This window comes from Hesperophylax consimilis, chromosome 27, assembly GCF_061612785.1.
Source record: "Hesperophylax consimilis isolate HC1 chromosome 27, BYU_Hcon_1.0, whole genome shotgun sequence".
Classification (NCBI taxonomy): domain Eukaryota; kingdom Metazoa; phylum Arthropoda; class Insecta; order Trichoptera; family Limnephilidae; genus Hesperophylax; species Hesperophylax consimilis.
Window position 1 is genome coordinate 24,835,725 of NC_142862.1, and position 24,243 is coordinate 24,859,967.

General features: G+C 37.0%; 1 protein-coding gene across 1 annotated transcript; it reads left to right on the plus strand.

Moving 5' to 3' along the window:
• The first annotated feature begins 438 nt into the window (after positions 1-438).
• Positions 439-23,185, plus strand: MED16 (mediator complex subunit 16). The gene is made up of 18 exons (XM_089647817.1): positions 439-616; positions 1,162-1,463; positions 3,732-3,864; positions 4,819-4,973; positions 6,655-6,828; positions 7,795-7,970; positions 8,124-8,294; positions 8,896-9,024; positions 10,137-10,275; positions 11,060-11,180; positions 11,700-11,786; positions 11,901-12,040; positions 12,700-12,881; positions 13,785-13,983; positions 14,543-14,652; positions 14,746-14,843; positions 15,433-15,564; positions 22,840-23,185. Exons 1-18 carry the CDS (start codon positions 555-557, stop codon positions 22,874-22,876), a joined length of 2,547 nt encoding a protein of 848 aa, XP_089503943.1. The 5' UTR covers positions 439-554; the 3' UTR covers positions 22,877-23,185.
• Positions 23,186-24,243: the final 1,058 nt, after the last annotated feature.

Genomic DNA, 24,243 nt, shown 5'->3' on the forward strand with positions numbered 1-24,243 from the left:
ACATTTTCAAGATGCTCGATACATTCAAATTAATTTGGAAGTGCGTATAGTTCTTTCATATCGCTTGGGAAAAATTATTCGTTTGATTGTCAATGGGCCCATTTTTCGGTATACCCAGGGACGTTTAACTTTTTTCCTAATTTACCTTATTACTGTTGATATATATTATGTTTGTAAAAGTTCTACAGGCGTTGAATAAACAAAATAAATTTATAAAATGTTATCAGTTTGACTGGGTTATCAAGAAATCTACACGATAGTAACATGACGAAAAATAACTGAAAAATAATGCAGTAGTAATTATCTTAATATAATATAATAAAATTGAGTCGTTCGAACAAAAACGTAAAGCTTTTGAGTGTTGGTACCATATTCCAATGTTGGTTGCATTTGCGATACGTCAAACGCCAATTTTATCACGTTGGCGTCCTGTAAAAATAATGTTATTGAGAAATTGTGTTTTTACCGAAATGTCATAATTTCTTTAATATTTACTGTCTTTAGTGAAAAAAAAACTTATATCAGTTAATATAGTGAGTTAATAAACTACCATCATGGATCTCATCTACGCCATGTACAGGAAACCCCTGAAATGCATTCCTCCAAGTTTAGAATGGTAAGTCAAATAAAATTTTCAGGTTAAAACAAACATTACAATATTTTTTACCAAATCTCATAGTATATAATATTATGAAGGAATATTTCTGTAGCTGACTCGAGCCAATAAAATTGTGTGGCAGCATCGGAAAAATAACATTGCGACAATTGTGCGAAAATAACAAGGTGAAAAGTATACAAGCACAGCTTTCTTTAATTTTGTCAATATTCTGTACGATGAACTTTTAAGCCTATATGCCCCCCGCTACGGCTCCCAGCTACCAGCTTATGAATGATCGTACGACTCTTGTTACCGGTACGCCGCTTCGTAACACGAGGTAAATAATATACTAGGTAGTTCGTAGGTCATGGTCCGTACATGAACAATGTTCGAATTAAGAATTTACTGGAAAGAAGAGTGTTATTACTTGCCACATTTAATCTTAATTTTGTGAGAAAATAACAAGTCTAGATGTATTGTAACATCATTGATTCTCTCAGTTTAAACAAAAACTTGAGCAAACATCACCACTATTCCAAATTAAATTTTTTTTATTCTCTCAGTTTAAACGGCGGGCCGACTCTCTGCACCATCAGCACGGCCAACGTGGCGGCCTTCACCTCGCTGACCCGCCTGGAGGACGCCAGCGGGCGCACGTGGGGTGCACACGTGTACGTTTGCGACCTGGACACGCCCTGGGCCTGCCACCTGGTTGCCTCCCTCGCCAAGCATGTGTCCGCGCTGGAGTGGGACGCCCTGGGACGGTGTCTCCTGGTGGCGGACACGGCCGGTGTGGTCAGGTTTTACAGTCCAAGGGATCATCTGTTGAATGAGTGGGTATGCACCCATCAGGCTAGTTTTCCAGGTGAGAATATCAACATTAGTAAAATAACTACAAGTTCTGACACAATACACCTCGCATCCAAAAAACTTTATAATTTTTTCTTGTTTAATAAATCAAAATAAAAATTGTCTCCAAAATCATAAGATTTGTAAGTAGGTACTATAATGCCTACCTACTTAATTATAAAACATATATTTTATCTAACATTTTTTGATTTATTTCAAACAAGGAATTGTACAATTTGTCCATAGTGTAATCTCAGTGATAGTTCTTTTTTCAAACTTTCTTCAGCAGGTAGGTTAATATTGAAAAAATTCGAATAAGAAAATCCAAATAAACACAATGAGTCACATTTAAAAAAATCTTTTTATTTCTCTCAGTGACAGTTCTTTTTTTAAACTTTCTTCAGCAGGTAGGTTAATATTGAAAAAAATCGAATAAGAAAATCCAAATAAACACAATGAGTCACATTTAAAAAAAAAATCTTTTTATTTCTCTCATTGACAGTTCTTTTTTTAAACTTTCTTCAGCAGGTAGGTTAATATGGAAAAATTCGAATAAGAAAATCCAAATAAACACAATGATTTCACACTTCAAAAAATAATCTTCACTAAACTATTAAAACGGCCACCATATTAAAACTGTAATGGAATGTACAAACAATTTTATAGACAGATGAAATGCAAAACGGTAGAGTTACACAATGCCCAATAATTTATTTAATATATTTTCGGACACAGGATGATAAAACAATAATTGATGCTGACGTTGTCTTCGACAATTTGGGAGGCGGTTACTGCCGCCCCGGGAAACATTTATTGGGTAACCAACACTTCTGCCGTATGTCACTCCGAGTGGTTTGGTCCATTTGGTCACTTAGCAGGGGTGCCTGGGCTCATGGGGTGAGGTTTATCTAGGTCTTGGCGTAGAATGCGTCTGCTCCCCTACTGCGTGGGAGACGCTGGTTGAGGGAGACCCTTTGACCTCTCCAACATGACTATTGACCCATCGCCCTGCACTCTAATGAGAGAAATGGATTTATACGTCCATCACTGCACCCCAGATTCCTACCCACACTTCATACCTGTTTCTTTCCCAGGACATTCTCTCCTTTATTTCCTTAAAAGACCCTCCACACAGCATCACAAAGTTTACACAGGCCATTAGTGAAATTATTTTCCTCAGGGCCTCCGGTGTGGAGCTAATGTAAAAAAAAATCATTATTTATTTATTTAGGACCGGTTGTTTCGGAAAATTTGAACAATTCTTCAAATTTCAACGTTAATTTGCGAGTTCTGTGAAGTATATTTTCTAGTTCTGTTATTATTTCAGTTCTGTCAAGCAACTAGCCTATAATGATATAATATCAGAACTTGAATAGGACTTTCACAGAACTCGTAAATTAACATTGAAATTTGATGAATTGTTCAAATTCTCCGAAACAACCGGTCCTTTTTCATTTTCGGGAAATCGACAGTTTACATTTAATCAGTTTGTACATAAGTATTATATAGTAAAATAAAACCAATTATAGATTTCCTCTTTGTGACTTTAACTGAGACAGCATAATATGGAATAAGTTATTTAAATTTGTGAGAAAGGAATATGAATTAAACAATTTATACAAAATAAAATTATATAAAACGAAAAATTTACAAAACAATACATTTATAGCCATGGAGAGAGGTTGTAGATATAAATCAAATCATAATAGAGATATAAACAATAGAGACATAAACATTATTCACAAGCCATCAGAGAAATATTCTTTTATGGACCTCTTGTATTTGGTAAGTTCGCAACTGAAAATATCAACGTTAGATAATACGCTATTGTAATTATTGCATAGTCTGTTCAGGCAAGAATTCTGCTTAGAATTCGTTTTGCTTTGATCAACCCTGAACGGGACACAAGAGCGTGTTGAACGCGCAGGTACATTGAATGGAATCTTGTTTAGCAACTCTGGGCATTGAATATTATTGTTAACTACTTTATACAGGAATAGTGCGTCCTTATGATGCCTCCGTACACTCAGTGAATCAATTTTAAAGTATGAAGTTGCCCCTGCATAATTAGTAATCTTACAAATGACTTGTAACAAAGATATTTTAGGAATTTGTTTTGAATTGCTTCAATATAAGGAGCAGAAATAGGTGGCGACATACCCCTTCCTTCTGAGCTGCAAGGATTACAGCGGGAATCTAAATGACCGCCGCCCTCATATAGAGAAATTATAAAAACACTTTATCAAATTATTCAAATACTCAATACGCATCACATTTATTTCAGGCGAGAACATAATAAAGGCAGCCTTCTTCCACAATGGTCGCAAGATCACCCTCCAGTCTGAGAAGAAGTCGGAGGTTCCTTGCACAGAGAAGTTCCAACATCAGAGATTCTCTCCAACTGTCAAGAACTTTGGGTAAATACGATGAATTCAATTGAATTTTTAATCAATGCCATCGCCCTAATATTAATATGTCTATGGACAGAAGATATGGGTGAAAAATATTGAGGGGTAGTGTTGATGCAACTATGTATATGCATCTCCTTTTAACACATGTTCCTGCATTCCTCTAAATTACCTGTTACCCAATTACATGTCCCTGTCTGACAGTGTGGAGTACCTACATCAGTGACATTTTCAACAATTTATTATACATAACGAGTCTGTTAAGAAACCCAGCGCAGTGAACATATCCCTTTAGTACATTTAATTCGAGTCTATTATGGAAGCTTGTGAATTATCGATTTTAAAGACTAAAGATAAGTCAGAATCCTTTTCCAATTCTAACTGTTAACCACAGTTTATTTATTTTATTTTATTTATTTATTAGATACAAATAATTACATACATATTAAGGAAGCTTTGGCTGTCCAACTAGGAAATTTTCCCGTTTTAGGACAGCCAAATTGCCTGGTTTAGTTAACATTTGTACACGCTGCTGTTATGAATTATATTTCCATACTTTACATTAATAGTTACGCTAGTAATATAGTCTATATACATATATATTTATCAAAGTAATCAAAATAAAACTTTTTCAGACATATTTGTACACCCGAATATTAGTTTTTTTTATGAAAACACCTGATAAATTTTTTAAGGTACATGTAATAATATGCAATTAAGGAACACTGTATCAGGGTACATGATAACATATTGGATTAATTCAATTTATAGTTACAATATAAGAAAAATATTAGGTGGGTTTCTTAATTTGATCGCTATTACTGTGCTTTGTAGTTACCCAAATAGTTGTGTCAAATATTGATACAGTCCACAATAAAACCACAAACTGATTTACATACAATATTGCGACTCCAGGTTGAAAATAAGTCTTATTAAAAACTTATCCATCTGTTCTGTTCCCAGGGGAGTGGCAGCGGAGGGTGCTGTGGTCATCACAGCCACGGGAATGCTGGGCTCCATCCTCCTGCCCTCGGATGGCCCCCAGCCACTGGTGTCCGGTGAATCCCTAGGCTCCACACGGGGGTACATCACCACTGCAGACATCTGCTATGGAAAGAGTTAGTACATCTAACTGTCTGTTAACCCTTGGGATGCAATCCTCTCGCGATCTAGTACTCCTTAGTGTGCCAGAGGTAAAATGCAAATCGCGCACCGTCGCCGGCTGATACTATTTTCGTAATAACTTACTTCCTCTTTGCAAAATGATGTTTTTGTAAATTGTACTGTCTTACCAGATAATGTGTTTATATATTGCTAAGTATTCGGTTGGACCCATCTTGGAATTGAACCAGGGTGTAATGTAATTTGCTAGCTCAGTGTAAAAAGGTAGGCAGATGAGAACTCGAATCCATCAGGGGTGGGGAACTTTCCAGTTCATTTCTTCGTCCATCGGTCAGGGGTTGGGAAGGTCAAAGCAATAATTACTCATGGATATGAAGGATACAGGTATATTTAACACTTTCTAAAGAAACACATGGTAGAACAGAATCTAAGCTCTCTCTTCCTCTCTAAAGAAACGACCGGGTGAAACGGGGAATTTTTACATGAATATACCGTCTTGAACACAAAGAAGGGATATACTGAAGATGCTTACTGAACTCGCCAAGGCAGGGTGTGGACATCTTGAGCACTTTTGCTCGCGAATACAACCGTGGTACGGGTCCGACTGGCGAGTTTAAATAATGAATCCAAAACATGTTGAGACTGGTATGGCATAATATTAATTACAACAATTATGAGTTTGTTAAAAATACGTAAACTACGCGTGACTTTGTTTTTAGCGTCATGTTGAGACACTGCTTTCGCGACCGAGGTAGGGTTGGAACTGCCCGCGTCCGAGCTGAGATAAGATGGTGGCCGAGCGGTCGCCGTGGGTGGTCACCATGAGCAGTTAACGTGACCGCGGCAATCTGGCATGGGGTAAAGTGGGGTAACACAAGTTGCTACAGTGTGATTGTATTACGTAACAATATTTGTAAAAAATTATATATGTCTATCCTACGTAGTTTCCCTGGAAAGTTACTTATATTCAGAGAAATGTTTCTTCAATAGAAATACAATAAAAATAAAATGAATACAGCGCTATGATTTTTGAAAACCGGAATTATGACATTTGACACAGAATACTTGTGATTTACTTTTTCACAGATAATATAAATATATTTGCAAGTGACGAAAAGACAAGCTAGAATAATATTAAGATACATTATTTCCTTGCCTAGCGAATGAAATATATTTTAGTTTGCTAAGAGCCTTTTTTAAGGATCAAAATACCATAAAATCGAGGCAAGTGAGGTGAGCTACTAGCAAATACACGGTGGATTCGCTAGCACATGACAGGTACAAATGTCAGTAATCAATTCAAACAATTGGTATATCTCGTGATTTTCAAAATAAAGTTAATCTTCTGCCTAACCCAACCTCCTCAACCTTTCCCAAACAGAGTTTTTTTTATTTTTTATTTTTTTTTATTGTACGACAGAACATTCATTCCAGTTACTGTACAATTTTACATCATATCAGCATTTGGGTAAGTGACTCTTCAATAATGGTTTTAGGTCATTTAGAGAACAGTCACTTACATCCAAATTCTTTGCTAGTTAGTTCAACAGCACCACTCCCCTCGTCATGCTATGCTTTGCCAGGACGTTGGTTTTGCCTTTTGGTACTCTGAATAAGTCATGGTATCGACTTCGGCTGTAGTGGTCTGGTACATAGTTACATATTATCTCCTTCCAGATGGCCACCTCCTGGTTGCTGTGTCCTCGGGCAACGTGTCCCACGCCGTGCAGTGCTACCGGGTGACCATCAGGCGAGCCAGCATGCTGCAGGACGAGCAGAAGCCGCTGCAGGTGACCAGCCAACCTCTGCCCAGCTTCTTCCTCAGAGAGTGCACATTAAAGGATTCAAACTGTGAGTTTTATTTCATTAACTATGTTGTTACTTAACCCCTCAGCAACGTAAGCAGATATATGCGTTAAAAATACGACAGCAGTCAAGTACAATAAGCGTGTTTACACGTCAACGCGTGTCTCTCCATAGAAATCGTTCTTACTCCGTTATTATTTTAGTTACATCCCTCAAACAAAAACTAAAAGGTCGATTATAGATCAAGCTACACATCACTACCAAGTTGTCTATGGAAATACAAAACAGGAATCTGCTGACAGTCGCATAATTGACACAAAATTTTTATCCGCGCAAAATGTCTGCCGGTAGCGCCGCGCGCTTCACATATTAAATTTTTATAAAATATTTTTATATGAAATGATAAAAAAATGAGGTGATAAAAGTGTTTATTACACATATATACAATAGAATAAATATTTTTGTTTACATAATCTGTGATTTTAGTACCATTTTCACCTAAAAACATGACGTGAGTCATTTTTAACCTATTTTTCATGTTTCCATTCTAAATTTAAATATTTACAAATGTTAATATTTATTTATGATACAACAATTTGAAAGCCTATTTTGTAACCTTTCTAAAACAGTTTTTACTATTCGGCTCCGTTCAGTAATGTTTCATTTATAGAGCTTTGATTGTGAGGCGGTAATAAGACAACGTTTTCGTGAAATTGACATTTCGGTTAAGACATCTTAGCTTCAAGTTCGCGAAATGTCGGAGGGGTTAATAATGTTGTTATAACAAATTCGTATCTTCTGATTTCTGCCTCTGTGTGGTTTCCTTTGCGTCAATAGATTCTTCCTCCAACCTATAGCCGAATGAACACAAATAATCTAACCTATCCGAACCAATAGCCGAATGAACACAACACTGTTTTCAGTAAACTAACCAGTTTTCTGTAATTAGTTAGAAGAACATTCATGCCCTGATTTATTATTGTACCAATTGGTTTGCTATAATTCTTGCAGGTTCCCAGATAGTGCAGGTGCGTTGGGCCAGTCGGGAGGACATAGACTCGCTGCTGGTGGCCGCCTCAGGGCCCCCGGGGCGCGGAGCATGCGTGGAGATGTGGGGCCTGGTCAAAAGAGCCTTGCCGGTGCATTCCCTACTCGCTAAAGGCTCCCCCGACTGCTTCAACACTGTGGTGAGTTGTCATTTTGATCTTATACTGCTGTCCATCTGCCCTGATGATGGACACTGTAATGCTCTCCGAAACGTTGGCTAAAGAAGGAGGAAGTGCAACATGGCATAATAACCCAAAAATGAATCATGATAATAATCATACTGTTCATTTTAGCTGTGGCAACACCAGTGCAGCTATCGCTCCCCCTCGGCGCAGGTGGTGTCCGTGACCTGCAGTAAGGTGCAGGTGGCGGGCTCCTCCCTGCTGGCACCCTCGCTGCCCTACATCTTCATCACACTCAACGACAACACTGTACACTGCCTCTACCGAGACACGCTCAAGCAGGTAAGCGATCAAACCACTTTGATATTGCTACTACACCACTCTAATGGTGGTATCCATAACCTGCAGCAAAGTGTATGTGACGGGCTACTTCCTGCTCGTGACCTCGCTGCCCTGCATCTTAACCCTTAGAAGAAGGCTAATATTTGGTCTCAGAGCCAAATATAATATTGAAAATTATATTTGAAATAATTGAGAGGCATCTACAATATTAACGATTTACTTAGGAATTTTCATGGACAGTATTGAAAAGCGTTCAAAACTTCTAAAACTTAACTCTGTACACTGCACATTGCAGTGCACCTGAAGGTAGTCATGATTTCACTGAACTGCTATTGTAGTTGGTCGTATCTTAAGCTGGTAAAAACATCTGCAGGTAAGCGAAAAACCACTCTGATGTTACTACTGCATCAAACTTTTTACGTAAATCTTTTTATCATGGATTGCTGAGAATTGTTACTCGCACTCCAATTACCCTGATGAAGCAGGCTCCTGCACTCCCCCATCTTTTCTTCAGATGAGGGAAGTATCATCGGATTTTACCTAACCTATGTCCACTTTAGTAATCACTGATTTTAATGATGTGTTAATTTTTCTCTTGCAGGCGTGTTCAGCATCTCTGGGGCAGATCTGGGCCTCCTCTGAGGGCACCCTGGTAGGTGGGGCCACTCCTCCCAAGCAGCTTAAATACAGCCCCCTGCATGGGGGGCCCGGCAGCCCCCGGCCTTCTATGGTGAGTGAAATGGACCAAAGTGGACAATAGTGGATAAGATAGACAGTAATGGATGAAATTTACAGGAAAATTCGAGAATATATCATATGTACTAAAATAGGCATATTATATGGACATGATTTACAGGAATGATCGATGTAGTAGTTTAATAATGGATAAGACAGGAATTGATGATACCGGCTAATGGCCATGACTGACAGTAATCCATGAAACTAGACTTTGATGAACAAGGCTGAGAGGAATCCATAAAACTTGGCTAATAGACAGGAATCAATGAAGGCTATAACGGACAAGACTGACAGGAATCGATGAAACTAAGCTATGAACGACCATATTGTCATAAGTCTTAGTTGTAAGTCACTAGCATAATCCATAGTTATAAGTCATGTGGTAAGGAATAGGTTAAATGTATAAATTAAGTTAAGAGCCCTTGAGGTGATTTTCTCATGAAAACGGTGCTACAGAAATGATCCAATCATTACTATTAAGGCGATGCCATACGTAGTAATGCAAAATCATGTGTTTTTGGTTTGAAAATTTGGTCGCATAGGAATGTTTCAGATGCTTTAAATAAATACTGCGAGTCGAATACATCTTGGCCTCTGAAATAATCGAGTAATTTTTATATCTGTCTTTTGTGTCTTTTTATAAGCCCAGAAAAAAATAATGTATAAACTGCTTTAAAGTTCAAAATCTCCTACGTACGAACCCATTTGCAGTTATAATTTTATTGTATAATGTGGCAAATTAAGTTATTTATAAAATGATCGGATAAAAATTTAATATTTATGCCTGAACATCCACAAAATAAAATAAAAGGCACTTTTTGGCCATGTTTTTTTCTTGCATAAATCAAAACAGGCGGATGGTGTTAAGCGGGAATAATATAACCTTATCGCCATCTACGTAAGGGTTGTTATTGATAGCGGCTCAATTTAAAATATTACACGACGTAGTGCATCGCCTTAATAGACAAATGTAACAAAATAGACAATTTTAGTGAACATGGCTTTCATGATGTCAATGTCATGGGCAGTGAATGAATGACAGAAACATGCCATGTTTACAAGAATGCTTTTTGCTCTAAACTACATCTATCTGTCTACCTGCAGTGCCAGCCACCCACCCTGCAGCAAACCGGCGCTTGGATCTCGGGCTGTGACGCCTCATGGCTTGGAGGCGTCCTGATGGTAGTGGACAGCACTTCTCACATATACATCTACAAGCTGCCGCAGCCGGCCACAGACACAGGTTTGCTTTCTTTTTTTATTCATTGTCATTATCTTTATCATATTATATAGTTCCAATTGTCTGGAACTAGTGGAACATTTATTTTGGAAGGCAGGTATGGGTACCGCGGCCCTGGGAACCATTAATTGGATAACCAACATCTCTGCCTTAGGCTTGTGGTTTGCTACATTTGCTCACTTAAGAGGGGTGCTCTGGTTGATGGGGAGAGGTTTGTTCAGGTCTTGGCGGCAGATGTATCTGCCCACCAACTACGTGGTGGGCCGGATGGGGAGAGGTCGGTAGAGGGAGACCCTTTCACCTCTCCAACATGACTCTCGACCCATCACCTTGCACAAAAGTCTGAGGGATGGATGCATACATCTGTCACTTTTGAATTTATTGACTACCAGATCCCTCATATATCTTTTTTCTTCCCAGAACCTCCTCTCCTTCATTTCCTTAAAAGACCCTCCACACAGCATCCCCAAAGATGACACAGGACCTGAGGGAAATTATTTTCCTTAGGCCCTCCTGTATGGAGAACTAGGGTATTCACATTTAATGTTGTATTGCTGAAGGAGGTAAATTATAAATAAAATTGAACCCAATACCGATCCTTGAGGAAAACCCAGGTTGTTTTGGTTCCCAATTGGTTCCGATACTGATAAGTGGGAGGGGGTAGAGGAACGTTGGGTATTGCCTGTTAATTCACATCTGATGACTTAACATAGCTAAAGTTGTGTTTCGACTATGTGGTAAAATCGTCGTAAAATCCAAAAATTAACATGGGAATTAATGATTTTAGGAACGCAGAGTGCAATACACCACGCAACAACACTCTTGGAGTACTCCATGGTGACTGGATTCGACCCTCTGGACATCATGATGGCACTCAAGCAGTCCACCATTGAACTTATTTATGAAAGGTAGGTCTCTTCGAATCTACAGTGCAGATCTGTTCTAGTGTATGGAATCAAGAACCGGAATAACAGAATGTCCTATACCAATATCGTTCATCCATACTACCGTAAATTGCATCGACTTAGAGCGGCGCTCTGCCTTTGTTTCTACCAACACACCAAGCATAAATTTCATTAGCTCTGCCGCACGGTGATCAGATGTTAATAAGTCTGCATTAAAGGGAAAATAGACATTTTTGAAATTAGTTTTGTCGAGTTGAGTTAACCGCACAGGCTAATTTGTCTCCCTTACTCTCATGGTAAGAAATATATCTAAATGGTGTTAGAAAGAGAAAACACCACACTTTGTATTCAAATTTCGAAGTTAACCACAGTAGAATTAATATGTACACCACTATGAAACCAAAGGTTAACGCAATTTAAAAAAAAATTGTTACAAAAAACGTTAGGTGAGCCATTTTTAAAAGTTTTTAAGGTTGCATATTTGTAATACACGTACATAATATTAAAATTATTTATTTGCAGATTCACAGACAATTTCCTAAGACAGCCTGCGGTCTGGCAACAGTATCACTACACCAAGTGGCTGACATTGAGGGCTGCCCTGTCTAGGTAAAAACAAATATGTATAATTTTATCACATATCACGTGTTTTGTCGGCCCTGTAAAGGTTAAAACTGGGTTTATCGCACTCATTAATAAGTGTACATAATGTTCTTTCCTTAGGATGACAGCTTCCGGCCAGCAGCGAGCCTCAGACCTGACGTCCCTCCTCATGCTGCACTCTATCGCCACCGCTTTCAAGAGTTTGCTCCGTCCCTCGGACCTCACTTCACACGACAAGGGGCCTGCTGAGAGTCTTGCAGGTATGTAACTAAGCTTGTGACAAGAGAGCTGATGCCAAGCACAACTTGCATCGTAGAGCTTCTTATTCAATCCCATTTAGTGACTCCTGCCACTTTCAAAAATCTCATTTCATCAGCTTGGACCCTAGAACGCAATCTCTCATCTCATTTCATTAGCTTGGACGCCGTCGAATGCAATCTCTTGTCTCATTTCATTAGCTTGGACACCATAGAATGCAATGTCTTATTTCATTTCGTCAGCTTGGACCCTAGAACGCAATCTCTCATCGCATTTCGTCAGCTTGGACCCTAGAACGCAATCCCTCATCTCATTTCGTCAACTTGGACCCTAGAACGCAATCTCTCATCGCATTTCGTCAGCTTGGACCCTAGAACGCAATCTCTCATCTCATTTCGTCAACTTGGACCCTAGAACGCAATCTCTCATCTCATTTCATCAGCTTGGACACCGTAGAATGCAATCTCTCATCTCATTTCATCAGCTTGGACACCGTAGAATGCAATCTCTCATCTCATTTCATCAGCTTGGACACCGTAGAATGCAATCTCTCATCTCATTTCGTCAGCTTGGATCCTAGAACGCACTCCCTGGTTTATCATTCAGTTGTGGTGACCATATGTAAGTACCTAAGCTACTAATTTGATCATTTCTCTTTCAGCCGTGATATCGGAGCAGCCCACGCCCGTTGCGGACATCGACAAGGCGCTGATCCACCTGGAGGCCAAGGAGTTTGCCGTGGAGCCGTCCACCCTGCAGTCGGCGCAGCAGCTTATCCAGTGGGCCGTGGAAGTGGCCCTGGCCGCCATGGCACGCCTGCCCAGTAGCGGTTCCTCACAAGGGGTATACATACTTATCCTATAATACATTTGAAAATTACCTCAAGCAGCGGTATTATAGATAGAAGGACACACCTGCAACATACATGCGTATGGTTTCATCAAGGGGGGTTCGTGGTCATTCTCAGTGGTAGTTCAATCAAAGTTTAGAGAGAAAATAAAAATTAATGTAATGAATTCATTGATATAAAAATCTATTCAATTTTTACTATGGTTGCAAGTGCATCAAATATTTTTAAAACTGCAGGCAATAATAAAATAATATTTATGTGATAAAAACCACAACAATATTTTTTTTACTAAACAAGAACATTGGAAAAAATGTTTTGTGCAACCAATAATAAGTTTTTATTGTGTTTCGCTTTCATCCTAGGTGCACACAAATATGACATTATTCAAATGTGGCATTTGGCGAATTTTATAAAAGATTGGACGTGCTAGTTTGCTAGTGGAAGATGCAATGCGACGAAATATGAAAATTTTGGCTCTGAAAATAGAGAATTATGTACCTCTCACTCTATGAGACATATGAAATATTCCCTTGGAATTATCTGTCCATAGGTTCATTCCAGATTCTGCTCATATGGACGGATTTTCTAGTAAGGAGTTTTAGGTAGCGCACTGTTCAAGATGTAGTAATATTCTAATTCATGTTTATCTTTAACATTGCAATTGTTTGGGAGTTCACTGTACGTATGCTCCTTAGAGAAAACCGCCACTTGTTTAAATGATTCATCTTAAAATTTTCACTGTTCTTCATAAGAGTCAAGCACTCTGAACTGTACCTTTAGCTTTAGTCTGATGAGTAAACACTATAACAATAAGATTGAAAATATTAGTGTCAGTGTACACTAAACTGGCCTCCGTTTCTCCTCCCAGTTTTTATACGTGTTGTGGTTTGTTGCAGTATGAGTTGACGCGTGACCCGACGGCGCTGGGCACCCTCCGCGAGCTGCTGGTGGTTGTACGAGTTTGGGGCCTGCTTCGGCCCCACTGCCTGCCCGTATTTACGCGCTCCACCGAGGGCGTGGACGTGCTGAGCCTGCTTTACCGCCTCATCACGAGGCTAACGCAATGCGGCAGTGAGCCTGACGACAAGCTGCTGGGTAATAGATATATGTCGACGGAGTCTAAGACTGTTGTTCCTGTGTAGCTGATATTCACAATTATAACACAGTTCTCTGCCATCGTCTATTTTTGGGGGACTTTAATTTTAATCTTCCAATATCCATTTCTTGAGTTCGGAAGCTCTTTAATCTCTCACGGGGGATAATCTATTGTGTAAGACAGTTTCTTATGTAAGACAAGTTTCTTATGAAAGACAGTTTCTCAAGAAAGACAGTTTCTTATGTAAGACAGTTTCTTGTGAAAGACAGTTTCTTGTGTAAGACAAGTTTCTTATGAAAGACAGTTTTTTTTAAAATAATAATGTCATGTTGTCTTTATTCTCCTCAAATTCCACTTAATCATTTAATTTCTACAGCACATTTTCTAACTTCAATCTATCAACAATCTCTAACACCTCCGTTTTGACTAAGTACCAGTTTTCCCGCCAATAATCGACCTGCCAAAACATATTCCGTCTTTCTATTTTCTAAAATTTAAAAATGACCACAAATTACTGGAATTTCATTACAATTTTACAATATATTATTTTTGTTTCAGATGAATGTGGAATGTTGCCATCCCAAGTTCTGATACCACAAATAAATGAGTCCCTACCCAGAACATGCATCGTCACTCCCGTGCTCAACTATCAGAATCTGCCTTTACTGGTAAAATGCATTACATATTCCATTTTATTTTCATCCCTTATTTTATAAATTGCTTAAATTATTCAGTGGCTAATATAAGTCTTCTTTTTACAGTTGGAATATGGAGTTGAACCTGACTCCTTGAAGTATATTCCAGATATTCCTCCTCTTGAGGGAAGCATCACATCCGACTCCTGCATGGACTCCATTAGGTAAACTCAACAGTTTTATCTGTCTCCTGAGATGGCAAAGTTCCCTTTTAACAGTCCTATTAGCTCCTTCAGAGAATCCTAATCAATCCTATAAAATACTAACAAACACCGCTTTCTTTCGTAATTGTTTTTTTTTTTTTGGTTTAAAGTTTAGGTGTGATGTTTACACTTATGAGAAGACTCCATTTTGAAACATTTCAAAACAACGTAAATAGAAACACATGCGACAGTTGCTAGAAAACACAGAGGTCTAACCCAAATGTCGTAAAACAACAATAATGAACTCCGGTGAAAGCAAGATAGTGGTATAGTAACTGAGCGTTTAAGAGTAAGATAACCGAACCCGTCGGTGTGCAAAGCTTGGTACTCGCGTCTAAACTCCCGGCGGTCTACTGAATTTGATATACGAATACCGGTAAATTATAGAGCTTGATATCGTGCTTTCAACTAGTAAAAATAATGGCAGATTATAGCAGTTGTCTGATAATCGAGTGGCGGGTTATTGAGAGAGAAATGTATATATTATCGTAATCAGCGTTTGTAAGTGATGAAATAATTGGATATAAATGAATGAATGGTAATGTTGCAGACACTTGCACCTGGGCAGCCGGCCCCTGTGGGTGAAGCGTTGCGGCCGATGTGGAGCGGCCGCCTCTCGCCAGGCGTTACAACGGAGCGCCGCCATACGCGCCTGGGACCAGCGATGGCTGTCTGCCTGCAGGTGAGACTACACAATAATTTCTTACAGTTCTGTTCACCTAAATAATGTGACCTAATATAATAATGAGAAAATAACATACATACATAAATAGAGTAATATACCTAACCTGGGCTCTTGAAAAAACGCTGTGTCCATTGATATGCTGAAGTTGTGCAAAAGCTTCTATTGCTTGTTGCACTGTGCCTAAGGGCGAGTTGTTTCGGAAAAGCTGAACAATTATTCAGATTCCCGAGTTCTGTTCAAATGTAAAAAAATCTTCACGTCGATTTTATTCAAATACAAATTGGGTTGTTTCAACTCCGAAAAAGCTTCCGTTATATTTGAATAATCCGTTCCAGTGTTCCCCGCCGAATCGGGCAATTATTGCAGAGAATAATTTTTTTGCGAGACAGGAATTATTTTTACGCTGGCAACACCTCGTATTTTTATCAATCTGTCAAAACTTTTTCCCGCCGCGCCGTCACTTCGTTGGATTGCTTGTTTTGTGTGATTTTTTTGTTGTTCATTTAGGCATCTCAATTTTTGACAACTTATAATGGATCCCAACTTACTGTAAGTATTGTAAATTATACCTTATTGCCATAATAAATATGAACCTTATTAATAAATAATACACGTTTGGAACCGTATAGATACGTAAGTGAGCATTTTATTTTCGTAAAACCATTATGTAAAGCTTGATAATATTTTGTGGAATTTCGTCTTCTAAACGAGATAAACGATCATTATGAAAACATTTGCGATACGTGTATATACTTATCGTTAGTAAAATTACTTGAACTTTGTGAGAATGAACTTTCTAAAAGCATTGCGTTTTATTTTTTGAATGTTCTGCCATGCAATGGTGGCAAATCTTTTTGTTTATTTTTATATATTATTTTGAATTCTGCCACACTTTAATAATGCTTTACCGAGGAATATTATAGTGCTTTCATGTGTAATAAAATATCTATAAGAAACTATAAAATATCTATATATATTTTGAACCTAATAAATATAATATTTGCCGTGCATATTTAATTTTATATCAGCAATTCCTTGTACGATCTTGTTACTTATAAATATGAAATGTGTTTTCAGGAAACGATGCCATGTTGGTGAGGAAGTATAGCCATATTCTCACCAATAAAAAGACCGACGCAGTCATCTTCAAACAACGAGAGGCGACATGGCTTACTCTTATATCCGATTTCAATGGCGATGGATTCTGTCAAACAGCTCCGAGCTCAGTTTGAAAATATGAAGCGTCGGGCAAGGCAGGTTGGAATATATTTCTTAATTGGTATTAATCTTAACGCCATAATGCTGTTAAATGAACTGTTATATTTAGTAATTCGTTGCCCTGATGCTTTGTTTAATTCATGCAGGTATATATGTTTATTAATTGACTTTTAATAATGCTTCAAGGACGGTAGCAGAGAAATTCAGGAGAGGACTAGCGGTGGACACAAATTTTATGCGGAACATAGTGGCTACTTCGATTGACGGACTCCCTAGCGTGTTTGACGATGACATCAGCACTTTGGTGCTGCAGGAGCTATCTGGTGGTGGAAGAAGGTGGGAGTTTGGTTAGCGCCACAGCTGAGGTTTATTATGGTGTTGACGGCAGTTTACTAACTACTTGTAAGAACTTGTGTTTCAAACAATGTTTCCTAGTTTTATATCAGTTCTTCATTTAAGATAATCTGGTTAATGTATTCTAATGTTGTTAATGCATCCAAATCCAACCGTTTAGATAGCAGCGCCCCAGAAACCTCAATCCTAAAAGCAATTTCATCTCATTTAAATGTAAACGAATTTGTTGACTGACTTAATACAAGTTTTCAAACAAACTGTTAGTAGATTTGAGTACAAAATATTTTTATTTCACTATCGTTGCTTTACTTAAGATAATAATCTTATTAGTTAATGTATTCTCATGTTGTTGAAGCATCCAAATCCAACCCTTTTGACAGGAGTGCCCCCTATTATACATACCGATTTCCGGTTTAAAAAAAATTGGATTATTGAGACAAGAACGAGTAATATCGGAGTCATGCTAAAACTAAACTGAGATGAAAGCAGTTTATTCCCCTCTGTTCACTATCTACTGGGTGAATTCTTTAATACACTAATATTAATTTTAATAATTTTTCTCTTTTTTATGTACACAATTCTTAAGAAGTATTTTCTGGCTTCACAATTACCTACATTATATTACATGATAATACTAACAAATGTACATTGTGTACTTACGACGGGGTACTCCAGTAAGACCGCATTTTTCTTTTCTTTCCTTTTAAAACTGTAAATTAAAAAAAATGCATTTTATGCAATATTATGCATGGCATGTCCAGGTTTTTATATTATGCATATTTTTAATGCGGTGTGACCTTTACTTTATGGGCCGTATAATCTTTTGTGTTCTTTCTAATGTTTGTCAATTATTGTTAGAACAAGATGAATGAATGCATTCGCACACAATTAACTAGTCCATTATACTATGTTCTTAAATGTTTCTTTCCCATTGTATAAGTATGTATTTTTGCTGTAAATTATTCTTTCTTCCGAGAGAGTATTCTGGTATAATTTTACTTTTTTCAGGGCATTAATAAAAAATAAATAATCACAATCGCTAATCAATCGCTAATCAAGTCGCTACAGCGACCTTGATGTGATTTACTATGTAATACATTTCTAGAATGATCTATGTTATTACTAACTATATATGGAGATAATATACAGTACCATACTTACCTGGTAGATAAGTATGGTACTGTAGACGGTATGGTACGGTACACTTAAGATTAATACTTAATTAACATTAACTAATTGTTAATACAGGATTTAGGACATAATTGGAAAATACCATAAACATTATTTTAAACCTTTATTTTCTTATTTTTAACTGAATTTATATAAACAAATTATTATAATCAATAAATATTAGTCTGAAACACCCATACATATTTAAAAATAAATAAACTCTGAGAAAAAATAAATGCCGCTGATGGAAATTGAACCCGCAACCTTCCGATTTATTCATTTTTTTTCTATTTGTCCATTTATCTTTTTTTTTTCAATTTCTACAGTGTAGGTACCTAGGTGCCTTACTTATTTTCTCTTTTATTTTAATTTGTTATATTATTTTGATATATTATTTTGATATATTTTGTTCCTCACTTATGTAAAATACAAATAAAAGAATATACTACATCTTGGTACTCTATTTATTTTATGAAATTAAGTAGGAGTATGCAGTTACACTTAAGTTATTCACATTCAATAATGATCCAATGCATATTACATAATATATGTACCTATATGTGAGATAGTTGTTCAAAACATTTCTAATAGTATGTATTCTCTATTATTAAACAAAGTAATTTACTAAGTTTATAAACATTAAAGTATAAAATAAATAGAAGATTTATCGTTACATTAATTATTTTGTACATGTTAACTATCTATCTCTGAATATATGTAAATGTAAATGGTCGTTTGTTGAAAATCTCTGAAAGTTCTTCACTGATTGCTTTGAAATTTAGACACAATGTTGCATTCAAATATGCGTGTGTTTTTATATACATACCTACATTATTTAGATGACACCTGTGACAGGTAAAACAGACTGAGCCACAGCAACACGTGGCGGGGTACAGCTATTTTTGAATAAAGACATTATTATTTTGAAATTCAAAAGACTTTTATTATCTTCGCTCATGTACCAAGAGATAGATTGTACACATGTCTCCAGGCGGAAGATGTTACAGAAAGTGTTGCCCCATGGGTTGGTAAAGAATCAATATAAACCGAGTTCTGCACAGAGAAGTAAAGTAAGAAAACAGTTTATAAGGCGGTCTACTGTGGAACCTCTCTTGCAATGCAGGGTTTTACAGCACTCGGCTTATGTGGATTCCTTACCGACACGTGGGACGATAGGCCTAATGGTACAGAAGGAGGTAAGATAGGGCTTTTTGTGCTGGGTAGTATTTTACTATTTATTAGTCCATCAATCTGGCAAAATATGAGTTAATGAGGGTTTGACGAACGTGGTCATCTCCCCTGTTAAAGATTGGTGCTTGCACCAGTACATCGTTAACCTCGTCCAAGGGGTCTATGAATACAGGTGGTTGATCTTGTTACAATGATCCCTTGTACCTACCTGCATTTTAATTTATGAAGAAAGGACTGGAAGCCATCTTTTAACAACTCCAAAAGTTCTTTCAACAACATTTCTGGTCCTGATCTGACTTTCTTTATATAAATGTTGTTCTCGAGAAACGGAATTCCTTAAGGGTGTTAGTAAATATGGCTTTATTCCATAACCACCATCTCCAACAATCACTTCATCTCCAAACTCACCGCATTCCAACCTTACTTTGATGCTGCTACTATTAAAAAGATGGGTATCTCCAGGCCACCTGGCTACTATGTTGGTCGACAAAAGAAACAAACCTGTAGTTTTTCAATATTTTTACCAGTTTTTTCGTCATTTTAAATCACGGAAACCAACGATATAAAAACGAATTTCGACAATGTTTTATGTAGAAAAGGTATCTAAACTTCTTCCCACAAAACCTTCAACTTCATAAATTTTAATCGTTGGGTTTTCTTTGCGTTATTTGCCAAAATAGTGAGGGTCGTTATCACCAGTAATTGGCACATGCGATATGTCAGACCGCAATTGTGACGTTCGCGCATGCGTCAATCTTTTTCAAAATGGCGGATCGCGTTAACCGGCCGATTTCGGCTGATCACATTTTCATGAATATTTCGTTGAATTTTCTCTTGACGGACGATGAAACAACCCAATTTATGGAAAATTGAGTGGATTGACGTTGTGATGACTTTCTCACACGTGATTTTTTCCGAAACAACTCGCCCTAAGTCTGAAACAAAACTTGATATCACTCCGTTGCTCGAAAATGTTGAAAGACAGAGTTGAATAAAAAAGTGAGTTTTGAGATTTCCTCCAAACATTTCATTTGACTGTAGTGAGTTATCATATAGCATTGAAAGTCAAATAAATTTATATGAAATAAGATATTTCAATTAATAGACAGCATTTTTATATATTTTAATCAATTTATTCATAAGTTTTGAGTACAATAAACGTAAAAGAAAAAAAATTGCCAATTTTCCATAAATCAATATTTTACTAAGAAAAAATTAAAAACTACAACATGTCAACAAATAACTTTATCACCGTATTGACTTTACCATTGTACGGAAAAAGAGCGCGCTACCGGCTGTCACTATGGGCCTTGTACGGCTATCTGTGGTTGACATTTTATAACGATTTTTTCTGTAAATGCTTATGGATTTATGGCACGTAATTTGAATGGATCTGCACCAAACAGCATTATTTGAATAACGCTGTTTTTCCGCATAAGGGCGTTGTTGGACATCATTTTTAGAATATACTAGAAAAAAACTAGTAATAATGTGATGATACCATACCAATAAACAATGGATTGAATTACTCATACAATATTGTATTTGTACGCCTTTCTTGAAAGAATTAAGGTTTTATACGTATGAAACTATTTATTTGTATTCCGTATGTACATGCACAAACTTGTAAAAACTATTCATCTAAATATTGCAAAAACTTGATTCATCTTAATATTGTAAAAACCATAGACATATGAATATTAGTAGACCTGCCCTAAGTGATTAAAAGCGTATTATCCCTACTCCCCATACCGGTTCCATTGGAACCGGCTGTGCTGGCGTATGGCCTCAAGTGAAATTTGAAAACGTGACGTCATCATTCTTGTGCGAACTATGGTCGAGGCATCATCGGTTCATTTTACGAAATAACACGGCAAAATGTTGACTTGTACTATGAAAACTTGTAAAAATAGATGTGAAAAAGAGAACAAACCCAATTGTCGTATTACATTCCATATATAAGCATTATTTTACTTTATTTTAAGCATATTCACATCGTATAATATGAATCAGTTGTTACTATCACATCGAGAAACGTCTGGACGCGAAACACAAAGCTGGTTGGTTGCTGGGAAGTAAATTATGAACATTTATAAAAGTGTCTTAACTAAATACTTAAACGAAATATTCGACTCTGAAAATACAACCGAATTTTTTTGCCGAATTTGGACTTCGCAAATTTGTTCATAACGTGGCGAGTAATTTGCGCTCCCATGTAAAAATGTCTATTCATTCAAAAGCAGATTTTACTTTTAAGAAGTAAATGGTGATATTATAATGCGAGATGCCTATTTACTGTCAGACTGATTTATTGACGAATCACAGTCAGCCTTACGCCCTTCGTTCTTCAACAGTTGATTTTACCCCTCGCCATTATCTTCTCGTCTATTAATTCCTATGTCTGTGGTAAAAACTCAATTCATCTTAAAATTGTAAAAACTTAATTCATCTTAACCGTTTGAGTGCCAAAAAAATTCATACAGTTGCTTGTAAAATGACACCAAAAAAACATTATTTTTTATGAAACTATATATTTTTTAAAACCCCATAAATTCTTTGAATTTTCAAGGATTTCGATGATTTTTTCGGTGTTTTATTAAAGAATATTGGTTTAGAATCACGCGGAGGAGGATCCCGAAGTCCAGGCGTTTCGAAAAAATGAGAATTTTACGTACAGACGTACGCGCGAATCAGAACACGACTGACGCAATCGACGGAAATCGACGATCGGCAATCTTCGTTAAAACACGAATCGACGAAAATCGACGATTGGCACTCAAACGGTTAATATTGTATATACTTAATTCATCTTAAAATTGTAAACACTTAATTCATCTTAATATTGTATAAACTTAATTCATCTTGATATTGTAAAAACTTAGTTCATCTTAATTTTGTAAAAAGTTAATTCATCTTAATATTGTAAAAACTTGCAAAAAGTGTTTTTCGTAAAATAATTAAATTAGCGCTATCTATGAACGCATAGATTATAATGTATGTTACGTTTACCCTTATAAATGATAGATTTTTTTTTTTTTTTTAAAAAGAAAGACAAACATTCCCGGGTTACGAATAACCCAACAATGTTTGAAAATCTCCTACTACCACCATAGAAAGCCGAAAATGTTGCTTGTGTTGTGATGGAGGACTTAGCCAGCCGAGGAATCGAACACGCGACGCTCGGGTGAGACCCAAGCGCTATGCCCACTCAACCACTGACCGGTCAAAAATTTCTGAAGAGAATATTAATAATCAGAAATGGAAGAAAGCAAAGTTGTACTTTTTTTTGTCTAATTCTTAAAAACACCAGTTTTAATGAATTTCATTTTTTGTTTTCAGGTGCGGTGGTTTTTGGAGTGTAGAAACCAACACATAACAACCACTGAAGTTTTCCTAAGAAAACAAACTGTGTTCTTCCATAGACTGAATCAACGCATAGTAACGTTCTCATTATTAGATTTGTCCAATGTCTATATCTATGTCAATATATGTTGTCTTAATCAATGCATAAAAGACAAGTGTGTATGTATCTAATAATAATATAATATGGTTTAGTGTGTAGTGAATATGTAAATATTAAAAATGTATATGTGAAACCCATTGTACGTGAACATCATGTTGATAATAACTAGTAACACGTATCAATGAAAAAGTGCCGCGTACAGGGACAACCCGTATCAAAATGTCACGCGTTTAAAAAGTTAAGTAAATTATTTATAAGACGTTTTTATAAAATAAATCATTTTCTAAAGTGGGTTGTTTATTTTACGTGTACAACAAAATTATTATTTTATCTCCGTAAATGCTCTTTACTGGATGCGGTCCTTCATCATTCATCTCCAGACCTCAGTCCTTCCTGTCCTGCTTCAATTCTTTTCCACTCAGATTATCTCTTGCACATCTTCCTTAATCTATATCTAAAGATACATACTTTCCATGACAATTTATGCTGGCAAGGTATTTCGGCCAAGATTGTACAAGTTGTTTTGTATTATTCTTGTCTATTATTGTGGTTGAAGTATTGTCCTGTCTTGCAGGTGAGTTCGCTCGGCTACCGATATTACAACGATATTTTGGTCAGTCAGGGGAAGTGTGTCTATGGGTAAGTGCATCTATCAGGTTTTATGAGAAAACTAAGAAATTTGTGACTGTGTGTAACATCTAGAAACACACAGTTTGCTGTGCTAGATGGCTCTATGTGAGCTGATTTTATTTTACTTTAATATTTATATTGGTGTGTTTATTTTTAAAAAAGATACAATAGATCGAAGCGATTGCCCCATTTCACAGGGTACGTGCGTCTAGGTGTTAGCTTTTACTAAAATTATTATATTACATTCTAAAGATTGTTGCATACATATCACCCCGTCCCCAGATCAGCATCGCCTCAGCTCGAGCCGTTCAGAATTCTTCGTGTGAAACTCCATACTGCAACGCACACTGATCAGCATTGTAATAGCATCGCCTCGCCTCGGGACAAGCTGGTGAAATGAGGCGAGACGATGCCGAGCTGATAAGTCCAGTGGCGGCTCGTCTACAGAGGTCTTTTGGTCAGACCTCCCAAAATATGCTGCAATAGTATTAATTGAAATAAAGGATTTAACAAACTACCCGATTATTGATTTATTCTTAATATTCGTGTACATTCGTATGGTAATAGCGAGTTCCAGTGCCATCTAGCGTCCAAATGGATATGTGTGTGATAACCTTTAAAGTTCTTACGGTCCCCCTCCCCCCCGCTAA